Here is a 15,260-nt window from a genome sequence, read left to right as displayed (position 1 = left end):
GTTGCAAACTTGAATAGCCATTATGTGGAAGAAAGCGCATAAGATAGCGTGAAAACGTATACCAAGTCAGTTTTGTAACTCTGCATTTTAATGAGCTCGTCAAACCACTTGGGAAAGAATGCAGAAAGAATGCGACGTTTCGTTAAGGTTTCCCAAACACATGCGTACCAGTGACACACAGATGTCACAACATTACCGTGTAACTTGTAAATTCGTACACGCGTTATACACTTAGAAGATGTTAGCTGTAAGAGAAAACTGCAGCGCAGATGTCGTGTGCTTGCATGTCTCTCACATTCCTGCAGCGCAGGATTCTCGCTGCTTGCTATTTCGGCCTCGCAACCGGTAAACGTGCAATTCATCTTCACAAAATGTGGTTGATCAAACCTGCCGAAACTTCGCAAATAATACGCGACAACTATTGCCTTCTCTTTGGACAGCCCGGTTACGCATGCCAGAAGTATATGAGCAACATTTAATACTCGTTCGCCTTCAACGCATCGAGAATTAACATTGCAGTTCAGAAATCTCAAAATCGAAACTAAGCGACAACGTGGATACGTCCGCCATGTTGGAGTTGTTGGATGCGCCACCTACAGGTCATGAAAAACGATTAACAGAATAGGAGAGCGAACAATATCCTGCGTGATAACTATAGGGCTGTGAGAACATTCGATTTTAACAACAACTTTATTGCGAGATGATGAATGGGACAGCTTCGTCGCCAGGGGCGATACTCCACCCCATTGCTGCTGGTGATACAGGGAATGAAATAATGAGTCCCTTCACAATAAGGATCGAAGTCCTATATTGGTATTCGGAAAGGTGAAGAGAGCTTTGAGGGTAGAGCATTGGAGGGCTGGATGTGGCCAGGGACGATTTTATTTAAATAACGAAGTATATAATTATGTGCTACATTCGATTTGAATCCAATACGGGATTCTATATTCGAATTTCAAATCGAATCGATATTTCTTCTTAACCGATTATATTCGAATAGTTCGGGAACTACACAAGTAAGACTGAAAGTGGCAGAAGAGTGGGCACAAAGCAAAGTGAGCGATGCTTCATATTCTGGTCCATGTGTGAATATATCGCGTGTGCAAGTTGTACGCATGTTTATATCCACGTACGTGCGCTGCACGTGTACGATCCGGTTCGGATATATAACCGTTCGCTTTGAGTGTGGTTCTCTTTTTGGGACTACCCTGAAGAGAGGATTCAGGAAGAAGACGTTGGATACTATACCTGAGGTGACTGTGTTCATGCTTGAAGAATGGATTCAATGATGCTGCTGGGATCACATTTTAATTGGGGATGGATGATTCCACACGTAGTATTGCTGTTAGGAAACACGTGACCATTACGTTTTTGACAAAGGTGGGGACGTGCGGAACAGGAACGGATAAATCAGGAAATTCGTCCGCCGAACGAATGATGGAGTGGAATGGGTAAATGCGCCGTGGTAACCGATCTTCTTGGGGCGCTACCGGTTCACTATCAGGCTGCAAACCATCCGCTCCGGTTCCCTACGCGCCTGCGATTGGGAACGACCTCCCCCCTGGAACACAACCCGACAGAGTGCTGACATCGCAAGACGACGTTCCTATCGGAGAGACGCTAACCATCAGGTGCACCAACAAGTCCAAGAAAGAAAGGTACAAGACGCTCAAGTGCGTCGCACCAATTTCCGGACTGAAGAGACCCACTTGGAAAGTCTGGGACGCATCAGTTGAAAGGGCCATACCGTCTACTATTTGCCTTGGTGAGCATAACTCTCCTACTTTTCTTCTTTTTTACCTTTTTTTTTTGTTTTTGGAGGGGGTGCTGTTTCTTTGACGAATAGCGTAATTTGATGAGGGGGAACCAATGTACAAAGTAATGTTTGGTGCCAAACGCCCCCCCCCCCCCCTCCTCTGGATCCGCCCCTGTAAGTTGGTCCATGTCTACACTCCTAGCAATGAACTTCACCGCAGAGCACGCTCCTAGTCAGCCATCATGGCGAATGATGTCGTTATCTGTCCTGAGTTGTTGAAAACGTTTCGCTAACTATATCATTCAACCCGAAACGATGTAATTCGAGATGATTTTTGGCTAGGAGCGTGCTGCGGTGAAGTTCATTTCTAACAGTATATGTATGTTCAGTGGGAACCGCATTTACATTTTAGAAACTTTTTTTTTTCTAACACGATGAATGCAGTTTTGTTTTGAAACACACTGTACGATTGTACGAACGACTGTGTATCGTTCACTCTTAAAAGTGAACTTTTCCGCATAGCACGCTCCTAGCCAACCATCATCTCGAAATTTATCGTTATATGCCCTTATTTGTTGAAAACATAGATTGAGAAGTTACCCGTCAAAAAGAACTCGTTACAAGTCAAGTTCTTCAGCATGAAATGTAACTCGCAGTTACTGAGTTACTTAAAAAAAAGAACGAGTTACTTCCAAGTTACTCCGGACACAAAATAGCTTTACGCAGGTGCAGCGCACGTGAGCAGTTGAGTTAGACCTTGAGTTGCCCGCGGAGGAGTGCAACACGCTTAGATCGTTTTCATTTATGTCCAACAATAGACCTCTCCCTGTTTGTAAACAAATGACGTCATAGTGTTCGACAGCGCCAAAATTTGGTAGAATTGAACTACGCTCGAAACTAGGGGTGAACAAGGTCGCGCCCGCAAGCCACGGTCTTGAGGGGATTACGACATGGTCCCTTAAAGAGACGCGACCCCCGGTCCTACTTTTCTTTCAATTGCTTTCAATGGGAGACAGCAAACAAGTGCCCGTTCGTGGAACCCAGCCCTCCTTCCGATTTGTTTCGGTTTCAGCCTGTCTATCAATGTCATGGTGACGTTTCTCTGGGAGAGATCTACTCGAACGCTTTGCACCTACCCCCTGTGGGCGCACAATGGTTCAGCTTCATTTCCATGGCAGCGGTTCTTACTTCCTGAATAAGATACTGTAACTGATTGAATACCACGTTTTATGGGAAAAAATGCCATGAAGGATCCGGAGAGAAAGCAAGAAAATATGTGGAAGTGAGTGAAAAGCGAGTTAAAAGTAACTTTGAACTTAAGTTACTTTGGCAAAGTTACCTGAAAAAGGAACGAGTTCCTCTGAAAGTTACCACGGCGCAAAAGTACAGAGTTAAGTTACAAGTTACCAAAGAAAGGAACTTAGTTACAGTAACGAGTTACCTCGAACTCTGGTTGAAAACTGGAGGAGTACGCCTTTTTTGTGACAATTGTGGACAGCATAAGTGTCACAAAAAAGGCCTCCCGTTCTCAACAAATCATGGCAGATAACGATATCATTCGAGATTATGGTTGACTAGGAGCCTGATATGCGGTGAAGTTCATTTTTTAGAGTATTCCTTCCGTTTATTTCGTTATGGCGTTAGATGCGACTCAATGTGGCTTTTACAGCTCAGTGGCGTAACCGCTTGAGATTGACTCTCTCAGGTGCCGTGGATCACCGCATGGCACGCACCTATAGCCTTGCTGGCTTATCTACAGTCAGCACGTTCATTCCATCGCTTTCGGATCCACTTAAGGATCTACTTCATGAATTAGTTCCCCATTTTGATACACATTACCTTTTTCACCTATTTGTCGTGTTTCCCCCATGGGCGTTTACGCTTACGCTGCTCTCCTTCATAAGCGCCACTTTTTTTTGCTGATTCTCAATTGTTTTTGTTTCCTATATTTATTTCTTATATCTATTTATTTTGTTTTTTTTCTTTTGCCCTCTTGTGCTTTCTCCCTTACCGTGATAGAATATTCCCTTGACCTTCCATATAATATGCATCCTATTCCATGACTTGTTCTGATATTGTCGCCACGTATGATATTCAGATTGTTCCCGGGAGGCCCCACCTCTATAGCTATGCTATACTGTGTATTGCATAACTAATAATAAAATTGAAATTGAATTGAATTGAAATAGCCAACCACCAATCCGAGTGACGTAATTCTCGCCCCTGATTTGATGAAAACAAGAGGTGTGCGTAATTTTTGCGGCAACTATGAACTGCATAATGCCACAGAAATGACGTACTTCCCCTGTTTTCAGTAAATCAGGGGCGAGAACGATGTCACTCGGGTTGATACTTGGCTAGGAGCAATGCGGCGAAGTTCCGTTTTTAAAGGCGTAGGGATCGTGCTTGTGCTCAGGAGGGAGCAGAGAAAATAATGTATCAACAACACAAGGGTAACGCCAGAGGATTCCTATTTCAGCGCCGTGCAATAATCACACAGTGGCCAATATCGTGAAACCTTCTGTTGGCGTAATCTCGAGACCAGTTACTAGCAACGCGTCCGTCACTCTGGCGTGCAAGGCAGGATACAAGCTCACTGGAATAAACGTCACCAAAATCCGCTGCTTAGCACCCAATCCTTCCAAACCAAACAACATGTATTGGCAAGACGACATCCAGAAGATCTATTGTAAAGGTAAGATCCTATGACCTCTTCACTGCGACCATATAACCTCTGCACCGTCTTCGACTGCTTCACTCTCTACACTGAGACCCTACAATGGTCGGCCTATGGATTAATTTGGAACGGATTAGTGTTCTTTCACGTGCGCTGTGGCAATCCCCTCCTCGACGCACATGATCTTAGATTCCGTTCTAGTAGAAACAGCAGAAATAGGGATCTGTGTTCGGCTGATATCTGCCAAATGAAAATGATATATATGGCCATATGACAATGATTGACATCCGGAGTATCGTACCAAGTGAGATGGACTGCTCCTTGTGTCCTGGGATGGAATCAAGTTTGTTTGTTTGTTTCTGCTATTTGTACTTGTGTATTTGTATTTGTGTTTCACCATGACTTGTGTGGTTGTGCCTACCGTAAAACGCTCTAAAATTGCAAAAGCTGTTTTATGAAATCATGAAATTAAATGCGCAAAAACCAAATGCAGAGACGAAGACGCACACAAATACCGCGTGTGTGTTGGTTTTGGAAACCAAGTTTTGTCAAAAGTCACCAAGCGACCCTCTTTAACTGCGTCTCACGACGGAGACGAAATGTAACAAGTGACAAGAGGCAATTAAGCGCTGTTTATGGGTCGACGTGTAGCGTGGCCACAGGGGTGGCATCCAATGTATTGCTTCGTATAGAGGAAAGCGTGCTGGGCGAACGCAATGCATCCTGGACAGGTCCTGGTCGCACGTCACAAGGCACACGTGACCTTAAAGGAGTACAGAGGGCCATCCAAAAAAAAATCAGATTAAGACATCTGATGAAAGTGTGTGTGTCATTATACCGAGTAGCGCGAAAGGTTTTGATGGGTGCAATTTGTTTCCCAGAAAAAAACTCATATAAACATAGCTCCGCGCCGTCACCCTTAACTCGCCACTCCAGCTATAACGAGGATGAGGAGGTATGATGGCACGTCACCGATGACGGCATAAGGAGACTCGTTCTGGTTTGCCGGTCAGTGGAGGTCAGCACATTGTCCTTTTGCCGCCGTAAACCTGTTTTGCCAGTTCTCCCGGAGAATTGGGGATAGAAGGAGCGGCCGAAGCATTACCGAGCAAGGAGAAAGGCTTTATAAGAACCCCGAACAGCCGAGTAGCAGACGACAGCGGAGTAGCAGACATTTCTCTAGGCCAATCAGCGAGCGTTCTCCTTATAGCGTCAGCGCGAGGTTCCAGGCAGATCACAGGCTGGTACTGCTCTTCACCACCGTTGCGCACGGTCGCTTTTTGCGGCGTATTTTAAATTCAATTTCTGCGATAATTATGACTCTGTGGTGTAAATTACTTCGTATGGTGCATCTTACTGGCAAACTTAACAGTTTTATAGGAAGAAAACTGGGTGTTAAAAATGACTTCTGTGCTACTTTAAAGATGGCGGCGCCCGTGATCGGCGGCTAAACCATTTGTAAACAATGCGGTTGTTTCTGCCCAGCGTTTTGGATGTCCTTCTATCACGGTAATTATTTTTATCCCATAATTTCGCAGTAAAACGCGCAGTTGTGCACATAAGGCCTCGTATCGTTGACGACTTCCAAGGATGTGATGACGACCACGCGTTAAGACTCACGTGAGCCGATGCGATGTACTTAAACTAAGGAGCATGGGCTACCAAGATACGGAAGAAGCACCGCGTAGTTTACGCTGGCAAAATACGTTAATCTCTTGGCTTTATGACGACGGAAATAAGTTTGTAAGCGGCAAAACGACATGTAAACAAAGTGACTATTCTCTAGAGAGCTGGCCTCAGATTTTCCCTCTCCCTCGCGCGCCCCGCCCACCCGGAGCGCCCCAATGGGAGGACGCGTGGGTGGTGTCGGCTGAGTGCCATCTGGGGGCAGAGGTTCGAACCTAGACGGAGACGTGGTTTTGGCGATGCTACATCCACTGGGTCGTTCCATCCACCACGGCCCTGAGTTGGCCCAGAGACGGCGCTGCTCGATCTGTTGTGTGAACCTTGGGAAGCGCGTTCCTTGGGAGCGCGGAAATCGTCGGCGATAAGTACTGAGTCATGATCCAGCCATCATAAAGCGTTCATTAACAAACAAACAAACAAACGGACCGACCGACCGACCGACGCACGCACTAAGAAGAAGAAGAAAAGAGGCAGAAATGGGATCATGACTCCGACCATTTTTCGCGCTCCCAAGGAACGCGCGTCCCTAGGTTCACACAGACAGATCGAGCAGCGCCGTCTCTGGGCCAACTCAGGGCCGTGGTTGATGGAACGACCCAGTGGATGTAGCATCGCCAAATGCACGTCTCCGTCTACGTTCGAACCTCTGCTCCCAGATGGCACTCAGCTGGCACCGCCCACGCGTCCTTCCACTGGCGCGCTCCGGGTGGGCGAGGCCAGGACAAGATGGCAGTTTTGCGAAAAGCACACGCTTGAGGGTAGTTACAAAAATGGCGGGCTTGTGTCACCCCTGTGAGCTAGGCGACCTGCTATTCCTTGAGCACGTGCGTCACCAACGTCTGTGCATGAAGAAGCCGGCGGAAGACTGCTTTCGGTAAAGACCAGAATCCAGATACATTTTTAGCCGAGAAGGGCACATAGCTTTCTGACACTGCAGGCTGGACGTCTGTGCTGTGATTTCAATTGCAGCAATTTGCGTGAATTCCGTCCCAAGAGGTCTGGTTGAACACATGGACATTGCGAGCGTTCGCTTTCAAGACAGAGCCGATGGTGACATCATTGACATCGTTTGCCTGCCTGGGTTTAAGGCGTTCGGCAAGATCAAGTGCGAAGCTCTTGGTTCCAGCAGCGAAGGGTACTGGAAGACTGTATTTACTGATCAGCCTTTGTGCAAACGTAAGTGAAAATGTGTGTCAGTCTCTTCGGCGGTTCACTGTGATATGACGTCGGTATGAGCTGTAGAGCTTACCCTAAAATGGACGGACAACGTTTTCGATAATATGAAGATGGGACGTACCTTCGTTCTTTTTCTCATTGGGGGCTCTCTTGCAGAAGCATTATGCAGAAACTGTGAACAGTGTCCGCTTCCGGACTTGGTAGCGCAATGGAGTGGAAACCATTATTGAAAACGACATCATGCCTTTTGGATTTTTCGTTAATGTCGGATAGTTTTCCACTGGCATAATACAACATATGATGCATGCACTCCAAATATCCACTTTCCCCTCAAATTGCACACCAAGACGTACTCGGAGGTCCCTATAGTTGAACTTCGTGATATTTTTCATATAGTCGAAGTGCATTTTGCAGCAACGTGCCCGCCGCCGGATCCAGATGCCTTAGGTGTCCCCGGTTTGGATGCTGGAAGCAACAATTATACGAATAGCACAGAAGGCGATGAGGCAACGGTTTCTTGCCTTCCCGGTTTCGAAGCATTGGGAAAGCTGGTGTGTACTGGACGTGAGTTTCCTTCATGGCGCACAGCACAGTCTTCGTACGAGCCCAGGTGTCTAGGTGGGTGAGACTCACTTTACTACGTTTGACATGATGGTACCCTTTTTGTCCTCTTTGCCCAGGGTGTAGAAATGTTACCGGAAACAGTACGGGCGACCTCCCCCCAGGAATTACGTTGAAGGTTCCTCAAAATGGTGACGTGCCGGTTGGATATGCCGGAGAGATTAAATGCATTGCGGAGGACGAGAAGCCTCTGTACTCTACCCTGAAGTGCGCAGGTGGCCGTGTCTGGAAAGCTTTGGACGGATCGCTGAAGGACATCCCGCAGGAAATGTGTCAAAGTGAGTTCCTCTAGGCTTCGATCTGATACTGCCAGAATACGCGGCCCCTCATCCCTTCATAGTGTACGTCACATAACACCGGCCTTGGTGGATCAGTTGATGACGCGTCCGCGTACTGATGCAAAGTCTCTGGGTTTGAACCCGATGGCCAGCACTTGGTGGCATAGGGAATAAGTTGCTTAGGGGCACGCCGTCTATTTGTTTGTTTGTTTTGGTTTTTATGGCACAAGGGCAGCTATTGGCCAAAGAGTGCATCATCACACATGACCAGTTATTTTCATCGTTTACATGTAGTTTCATTGTATACGTATGTCTTTGTGCGTTTGACCGTTTTTTTGCATTCTAGGGTAAGTAGAAGCTTTCGGAGTTATATACTTTACATGGGAAGTGAGGCACGAAGTGATACATGGGGTAACCCAAATCAAACAGATGCCATGATATCCTTCGGCCATCCTTTTCAGACTTTTGCTGTTAATTCAGAGGCCCCCGAAGCTTCGGGGCTCGTCTCGGGTGAGTGAGTCACCTATATTCCTCTGTCCTAAAAGGGCATGAAGACGGTTCCCTAGCGAGGAGCTCACCCTAGTCACTCTACCCAATGTAGGGACTCTAGGCATCCCCTGCTGAGGGAGTCATAGGTATTCCTCTGTCCTGCGGGGGACTTCGGGGTATGCCATAGGCGAGCGCCTGTGTATTCTCATGGTTCGGTTTGCCCTCGAAGGGACCGTGACTCTCCTTCCAGTTAAAGCAGATACATCAAGCCAACCTTGTCCAGGAGGTCAGAGTCGTTCTTTTGGTATTATTGGTTCTTCTCCTAAGATTAATTTAGGATGAAATGGTATGAAGTTCATAAAGGGTTCACTGAAATATGCTGCATACTTGAGAAATCCAGACAGAATATGTGTAACAGTTAGTGGTATCCGGCATACAGTGCACAATGGGGTGCTTTCTTTTCGCGCCGTCTGTAAAAACGATGTTGTGTGCGCTGAGATTTCGGCAGCACACACTACAAGGACTAGAAGTCGACAACATTAATCCTCAGATCGACCACTGTGCACTGCGTCGCTCACGATCATGTACCTACTTCGCGACGTAAAGGCAACAATAATTATTGCCGCACAGCACGCTCAAAGCCAAGCACTGCATAGAATCATGCCTTTTCTGACCGAAGAAGAGAGTGGCGTACGCCTTCTTGCAACCGCTATATTGTGATTGCCGAGTGTCACTAAAGGACGTAAACATGAAATGTTCAAGAAATGAGGGGAGAACCATGTCTTTCAGAGATATGGGACTCTATAGGAGCACGTTATTCAGTATGCAGTTGTTTCTAACATAGTGTTTTACTAGCAACACCAGATTTCAGCCCATTTTTATGGTTTCAGCTCATTTTTATGTGGAAATTCGGCGATGGGTTGGGATGGGTGGTGGGATTGTCTCCCATTCTGCTGTCTCGCTTTTGCCCGAGATTAAAAATAAGTTAAGAAATTTGGTTAACTAGAAATAGGGTAAGGTGGTCGATGTTGAATACAGTTGAATTGTTTTGTTAATTGCAGTCAGAATAATCGCCTAGATTGTGCCATAATCCGTTAACTCAATCCCCAAACCTTTGAGAAATGATCCAGAAAATTACTATGGTGCCAAACCAGATATTTATTTCGTACGAGCGAAAAATGACAGGATACATATTTTCATCAACTTACCTCACCCTATGGATAAGTTGAGGACCTCAAAAAAATAATGCCAGGTTTAAATTTTGTCTTTTGTTTGGGCCAGCCGAAACGGTCACGCACGAGTAATGCACATGGAAGCACAGCGCAGTGAGACAGCATCATAACGGCAAGGTCGTATTTTATTAACCGAAGAGCAGGAGTGAGCAAACTGCAAGTGAATGCTCGCGAAAGTTACAGATAGGACAAATAGATGAACCACACAGATGAATCAAATGTGAAACACAACTCAGAAATATGAGGCATTCCCAACTCAGAGATTATTTTACTTATCTCAATCGAGTGAACAATTGAAACAAATACGACACAATTATTACATCATGCATACATAATGTCCAACTCATAGAATATCAGTCGAACATGAAACAAAACAATAATTAATTCAGACAAATCATTTCTAAGCAAGCAGCGTGAATACACCATAGAATCTGTACAGAAACTTCTCATTTTCAATGAATAAACATGATCATCTAGTGGATTCAACCGATAAAGTATGATGAAACCCGACGACCCGCAACACCAACATTCAGTTAGGGAGGGACGAGCTCTAGTATGGCCTTGTACGTAGAATCATTGAAAGCGCACATTTTTTCTTACTCATCACATATTTTTGTAAATCAATTTCCATAATTCTCATGGCATGTGGATATTAATAACATTCTAAAAAAATGTAATCAATAAAATGAGCATAGATATGCTGTTAATTAAGTGTAGACGCGCACTTGAAAACAGAAGAGACAATTGCTCTACATTGCAAAGATGGACAGATTTTGTACTCTCTACTATAAGTCATGGGAATATGTGATAAAACACTGCTTCGAAAAGGAAGAGCCGCGATTCCATTATCGCTGCATTTCAATACGTCCTAGACATGGTCGTATTCGGAGACATGGTACAAACTACAGAACTGAAGGTGCAAGAATTTATATGCCGAATCTACAATACTTATAAAAATATCTGCACATCAACGTCGGAAGGGCCACTGGGATTGATGGCGGAGTTTTCGAGGTTTGCTAACGAAGAATTGAAATACAGGAGGCCCCTCTTACCTCGACAACATCTGCAAAACAGCGTCTGAAGTCTTCTCTAAAATGCCAAGTGCAGAATGTCAACACGTTACTTCAAAGCGCAGACGGCCCTCCTCACCATGTTGTCATATACGAGAAAAAATATAGCTAAGAAAATGCCACGAGAAATAAAAAATGTCCTCAACTTGACCCCGACTTCAAGTAGCCCCACTTTACCCTACTCTCTTCCAGAGGATGTCCGCCTGTGGATGGATTCGATGTCCGCCTGGCCGTAGAATCCATCTGCAAAAACGACAACTATGCTATTGTCATAGTTCTTTTGCAAACAAATCTGTAACTGATAGAAATAAAGATCCCGTATAATTCCACCATACTGAGACCCTTAAGTGGATTTCAGTATATTATGGCACATTCAGCAGTGCCGTTCTTGACAAGAATCAATGGCACCCCTTTTCCCTCTCACATCACAATCATTGTTCATTGTGTTACAATCGTTACATCGAATTACACATTGCATCTCGTTATAGTCCGTGTTGATGGCTAGTCTTCAGGTCCTATGACGCTCTATGTCGCTCCAGCTAAATGTACCCCACAAACAAAATTGTTATTGCAGAGTTGTGCCCCTCGTCACTACCAGAGGCATTGTCCGTTCCCGGCGTGAACACCGCTCACCACAGCTTCCGGGACAAGGTCGTCGGACATGTAGCTGTTGACTTCTGTGCTGCTGGGTTTCAAGCGTCGGGCAAATACATGTGCGTGCTCAGTGACGGGCGGACGGCACGGTGGACCAAAGGAACGTTTTTCGACGAACCTGCATGCAAAGGTAGAAACGCAAGACTATACTGTCTCGAATTCGTTTGAATACATTTACCGAGTACCAGCATTACATGCGGCACGCTCCAGCACATAAAACGTTACTGCATACATAGTGCAGTAAATACAATTATCCAGGTATTAGAGCAACCCGGGGGCGAAATGACACGATGGCATTGCATCTTGTTCGTTCACGCGGAATAGAAAATGACCCGGCGGACTATCGGCACAGTTCCCCTTGAAGTTGTCCCATGACGCATACTAACCTTCCTGTCTCCCTTCCTCCTTCCTGTCCTCTCTCCAACTGTTCACGTCTGTATCCGCTCAGAGCCGCCGTTGCTTCGCGGCGCTAACACTGAATCGACAAGAGGAATAGTCCCTGCTCTCGAGTGGTGCCGCGTTGTTACCCTAATAATTCCTGACTTGGAAAACCGCGGGGCGTACGCCTTCTTATGATAACTAACATAAGCGTCACACCGAGGCGTACGCGTCCTGTTTCTAACCAGTCGGGGCAGCAGCGTGGCTTGGACCTGGTGCCCAGTGCCCACTTGTAGCGTATAGGAGAGCAGGAGAGGAATGCGGGCCCGGACCTCCGTCTATCCTCTCCTCGCGCGGGTGGCAGGATATGGGGCTTCCCTCGAAAGCTCCCGGAGCTATACAACACGAGTTCAAATCGTCCTTCCAATAGTCGAGTTCAAGGTCGTCCTTCAGGTCCGCCGCGAGACGCTGCGCGTCAGTCTCCCGAAAGTGGAGACGGACCTACGACACTGGATTGGAGAAAGTAACTCGATCCTTTCCTAGGGGTTTCAACCTTATCCTTTCCCTTTCACGCCGCGACTTTGGAGTAATAATGGCGGCCGCAGCATGGGGTGACATGTTACGGTTGGCAGTGATCAGAGGATGGCGGTACTTGCCCCAGTCCAGTGACCTTGGCCTTAATGGGCATGATGTGACGTAGAAGCAGCGTCACCGATCGTGTCGTGTCCTTCTATCGTATCTTCCCTTCCCATCCTCTCCCGCGTCCACCTCACTCGTTCCCTTACGATCGAGCTCATTCGAATCGAGAACCTCAGGCGTGCTACGCGTCAGCTATACGATATTCTTGTTTCGTGCAGAAGCGTTCGTTGTTTCTCGTCACACCTACCGTATGTGTACAGGCAAGAACAAAAATATACAAGGAAGGTTTTTCCCCTGCTCATTTAAAACTGCACTAAAGTGTAAAAATTTTATTCTCGCAGAATGAAAGGAATGTCGTTCCCTTGACATCGATACAAAAGGAACGGGGTTCATCCTTTGCGTCGTTCGTGATTTATGATCGATAGAAAAACAGTAATTTACGTATTCTCTGTCCTTCTGAATAAGACTCATAATGCGGAGCGAGCCCTCATTGGTCTTCTGGAAGGATTTGTCCAATCATCGCTGGAGCCTCGTTTGAGGAGACCAATCCGAGGCCTCTCTGGACTGTCGCGCTTTCCCAGAAGGATCCCTAAAAGAATCCCATTGGTCCATTTTAAATCACGATGAACCCTGTTCCTTTTGTGTTGCCACGAAGGTAACAGTACGTAGAGGCACCCCGCCGATGAAGACGAAAGCGGCATCTCCCTGGCGCGCGTTACGAGCTGGAGCTCCCAAGTGTGTCTACGAAATTTCAGTTGGCTCTTCGGCTCTCACCGAATTAAGACGTTTACCTGAGCTCTGCCTATGCCTTTATTGAGTCACATATTTGGTGACCCGAACTACCAGTAAGGGCCGGGAGGATATTCAGAATTCGCGTTAGGTGAGCACTTTCGTCCAAGGGCACACCAGCGGGAGCGTTGGCGGAAACGTCGGAGGGGTCAGCGCGATGCCACAGCTGAGCCTTCCATTACGGAGAGGTGCTCAACATCTGCTCGCAGGTGTGCAATGGAGGCTTCCGTGCTTCAACCGGACGACTGGCAAGGTCACAATGTGTAGGAGGCAGAGGCCGATCCTGACCCTCGGTTTGGCGGGGGGGGGGGTTGTCAGAGCGCGTAGTGGGGGAAAGAAAGAGGGAAATGTATAGACTAACGTTTTGGGGGGATAGCACCCTCCCTCCTAATACGCCACTGGTAGGAGGGGGTGAAAGCAGTACGGGGCGCGGAAACACAAGGGGGTTGGCGAAGTCACTTCCATGATGTTGTCTGCAAGTGCTGCCTAGTCCGTCAAAGGCAGGGTGGTGGCAGAAGCAAGGAATCATCTGCACGTTGGGTGACAGACGTTGCAGGAACAACTCCTTAAGTGCTGCGTCAAAGGTTGGAGCACGCTCGCCAAGGAGGTGCTGCATATGCGTTCACATGTAAACGCTTGCGTTCACAGGCGCTGGTGCGCTCTAAAGTGGCTGTCTTTAGCGCGCCGTAAGAGTTGACTTAAGTCGGCGCGGAGAGGGCGCCAATGAGTGGTGCGGCCACTTCTTGAGGTAGAACGCTCACCACGTGACGGAACTTCGCCAGCTACGATATGATCCCAGCGAGAGCAAACGGGCACCCAACTTGCAAGAACCATACGGTAGGGTTGTCGGTCCAGAACGGCGGCATACGGATAGCGTAGTGGTGAAGTGTGGTTGACGGCACGGAACCGTCTGTAGCTCGAGTAGCGAGCTGGGCTGGACTGACTGGCGGAACGAGAGGCGACGAAAGGCTGGTTCATGGTGCGTCACATCGTCCAGGTGACCAAATACGTGACTCAATCCCAAGCTAGAAGGCAGAAGTGAGTTCCTTCGAGTGAAGGTAGGCAGAGCTAATGTAAACTTATTCGGCGAGAGCAGAAGAGTCAACTGAAATTTCGCAGGTACGCTTGGAAGCTCCAGGTCGTAACGTGCGCCTCGTAACATGCGGAGATGCCGCTTTCTTCTTCATCGCCGGGGTGCCGCTACAAGTATATCACATCGCGCGAAATCGTGATATTAGGCACTGATCGTGATGGCCCTCCGGTGCGGACAGAGCGAGTCTCGGCAACAGAGATCAACAACGGGGACACTTGCCCCCCGTTCGCGATGCACTGCAAGAAGGATTGCACTGTACTGCACTGCAATTACGCACTGCAAGAAGGATTGGCGTAGGTGCAGTGGCTTCAACTCGCCAACTCGATATTCGCTCTGTCGGTTCCGGACTGGCAAGATAGCGGTGGCCTACACTCAAGAAAATATGGACAAACGCCGATATACAATACAGTGAAATAGCTGCTCTTATGAGAGTCATTTGGTTTAATGGGAATCTTCTGAACTGTTAATTTTTAATTTGAACCGCCAGTGAATGTTGTGCCAAGCTCTCCCAGGATGACGTCAAACGAAAACCTGGATCCCGAACATGACGTGCGAACGGCACAGGCGTATCCAGCGGGATTGCGGAGCGCGTTCCTGGCAGTTCCGTGAGCACCGCGGTATCGTAGCGCTGCCCGTGCTTGTGCAATGAGCGGTGCTAAGATACTAAGGTGCTCACGCTCTGCTAGGAACGCGCCCGACAGTGCGTTTGGGATATGAGACAC

General features: G+C 47.3%; 1 protein-coding gene across 2 annotated transcripts in view; it reads left to right on the top strand.

Annotated features, from left to right (window-relative positions):
* Positions 1-15,260, top strand: part of LOC135388362 (uncharacterized) — a 40,989-nt gene that overhangs the window by 8,210 nt on the left and 17,519 nt on the right. For both annotated transcript variants that reach the window (XM_064617879.1, XM_064617878.1), the window contains exons 4-9: positions 1,505-1,765; positions 4,236-4,451; positions 7,089-7,295; positions 7,710-7,913; positions 7,976-8,194; positions 11,560-11,769. In XM_064617879.1, the coding sequence (XP_064473949.1) occupies positions 1,505-1,765; positions 4,236-4,451; positions 7,089-7,295; positions 7,710-7,913; positions 7,976-8,194; positions 11,560-11,769 (1,317 nt within the window). The remainder of the gene's footprint in view (positions 1-1,504; positions 1,766-4,235; positions 4,452-7,088; positions 7,296-7,709; positions 7,914-7,975; positions 8,195-11,559; positions 11,770-15,260) is intronic.

This window comes from Ornithodoros turicata, chromosome 3 (genome assembly GCF_037126465.1).
Source record: "Ornithodoros turicata isolate Travis chromosome 3, ASM3712646v1, whole genome shotgun sequence".
Lineage (NCBI taxonomy): Eukaryota > Metazoa > Arthropoda > Arachnida > Ixodida > Argasidae > Ornithodoros > Ornithodoros turicata.
This window is presented reverse-complemented; position numbering and strand designations above follow the sequence as displayed.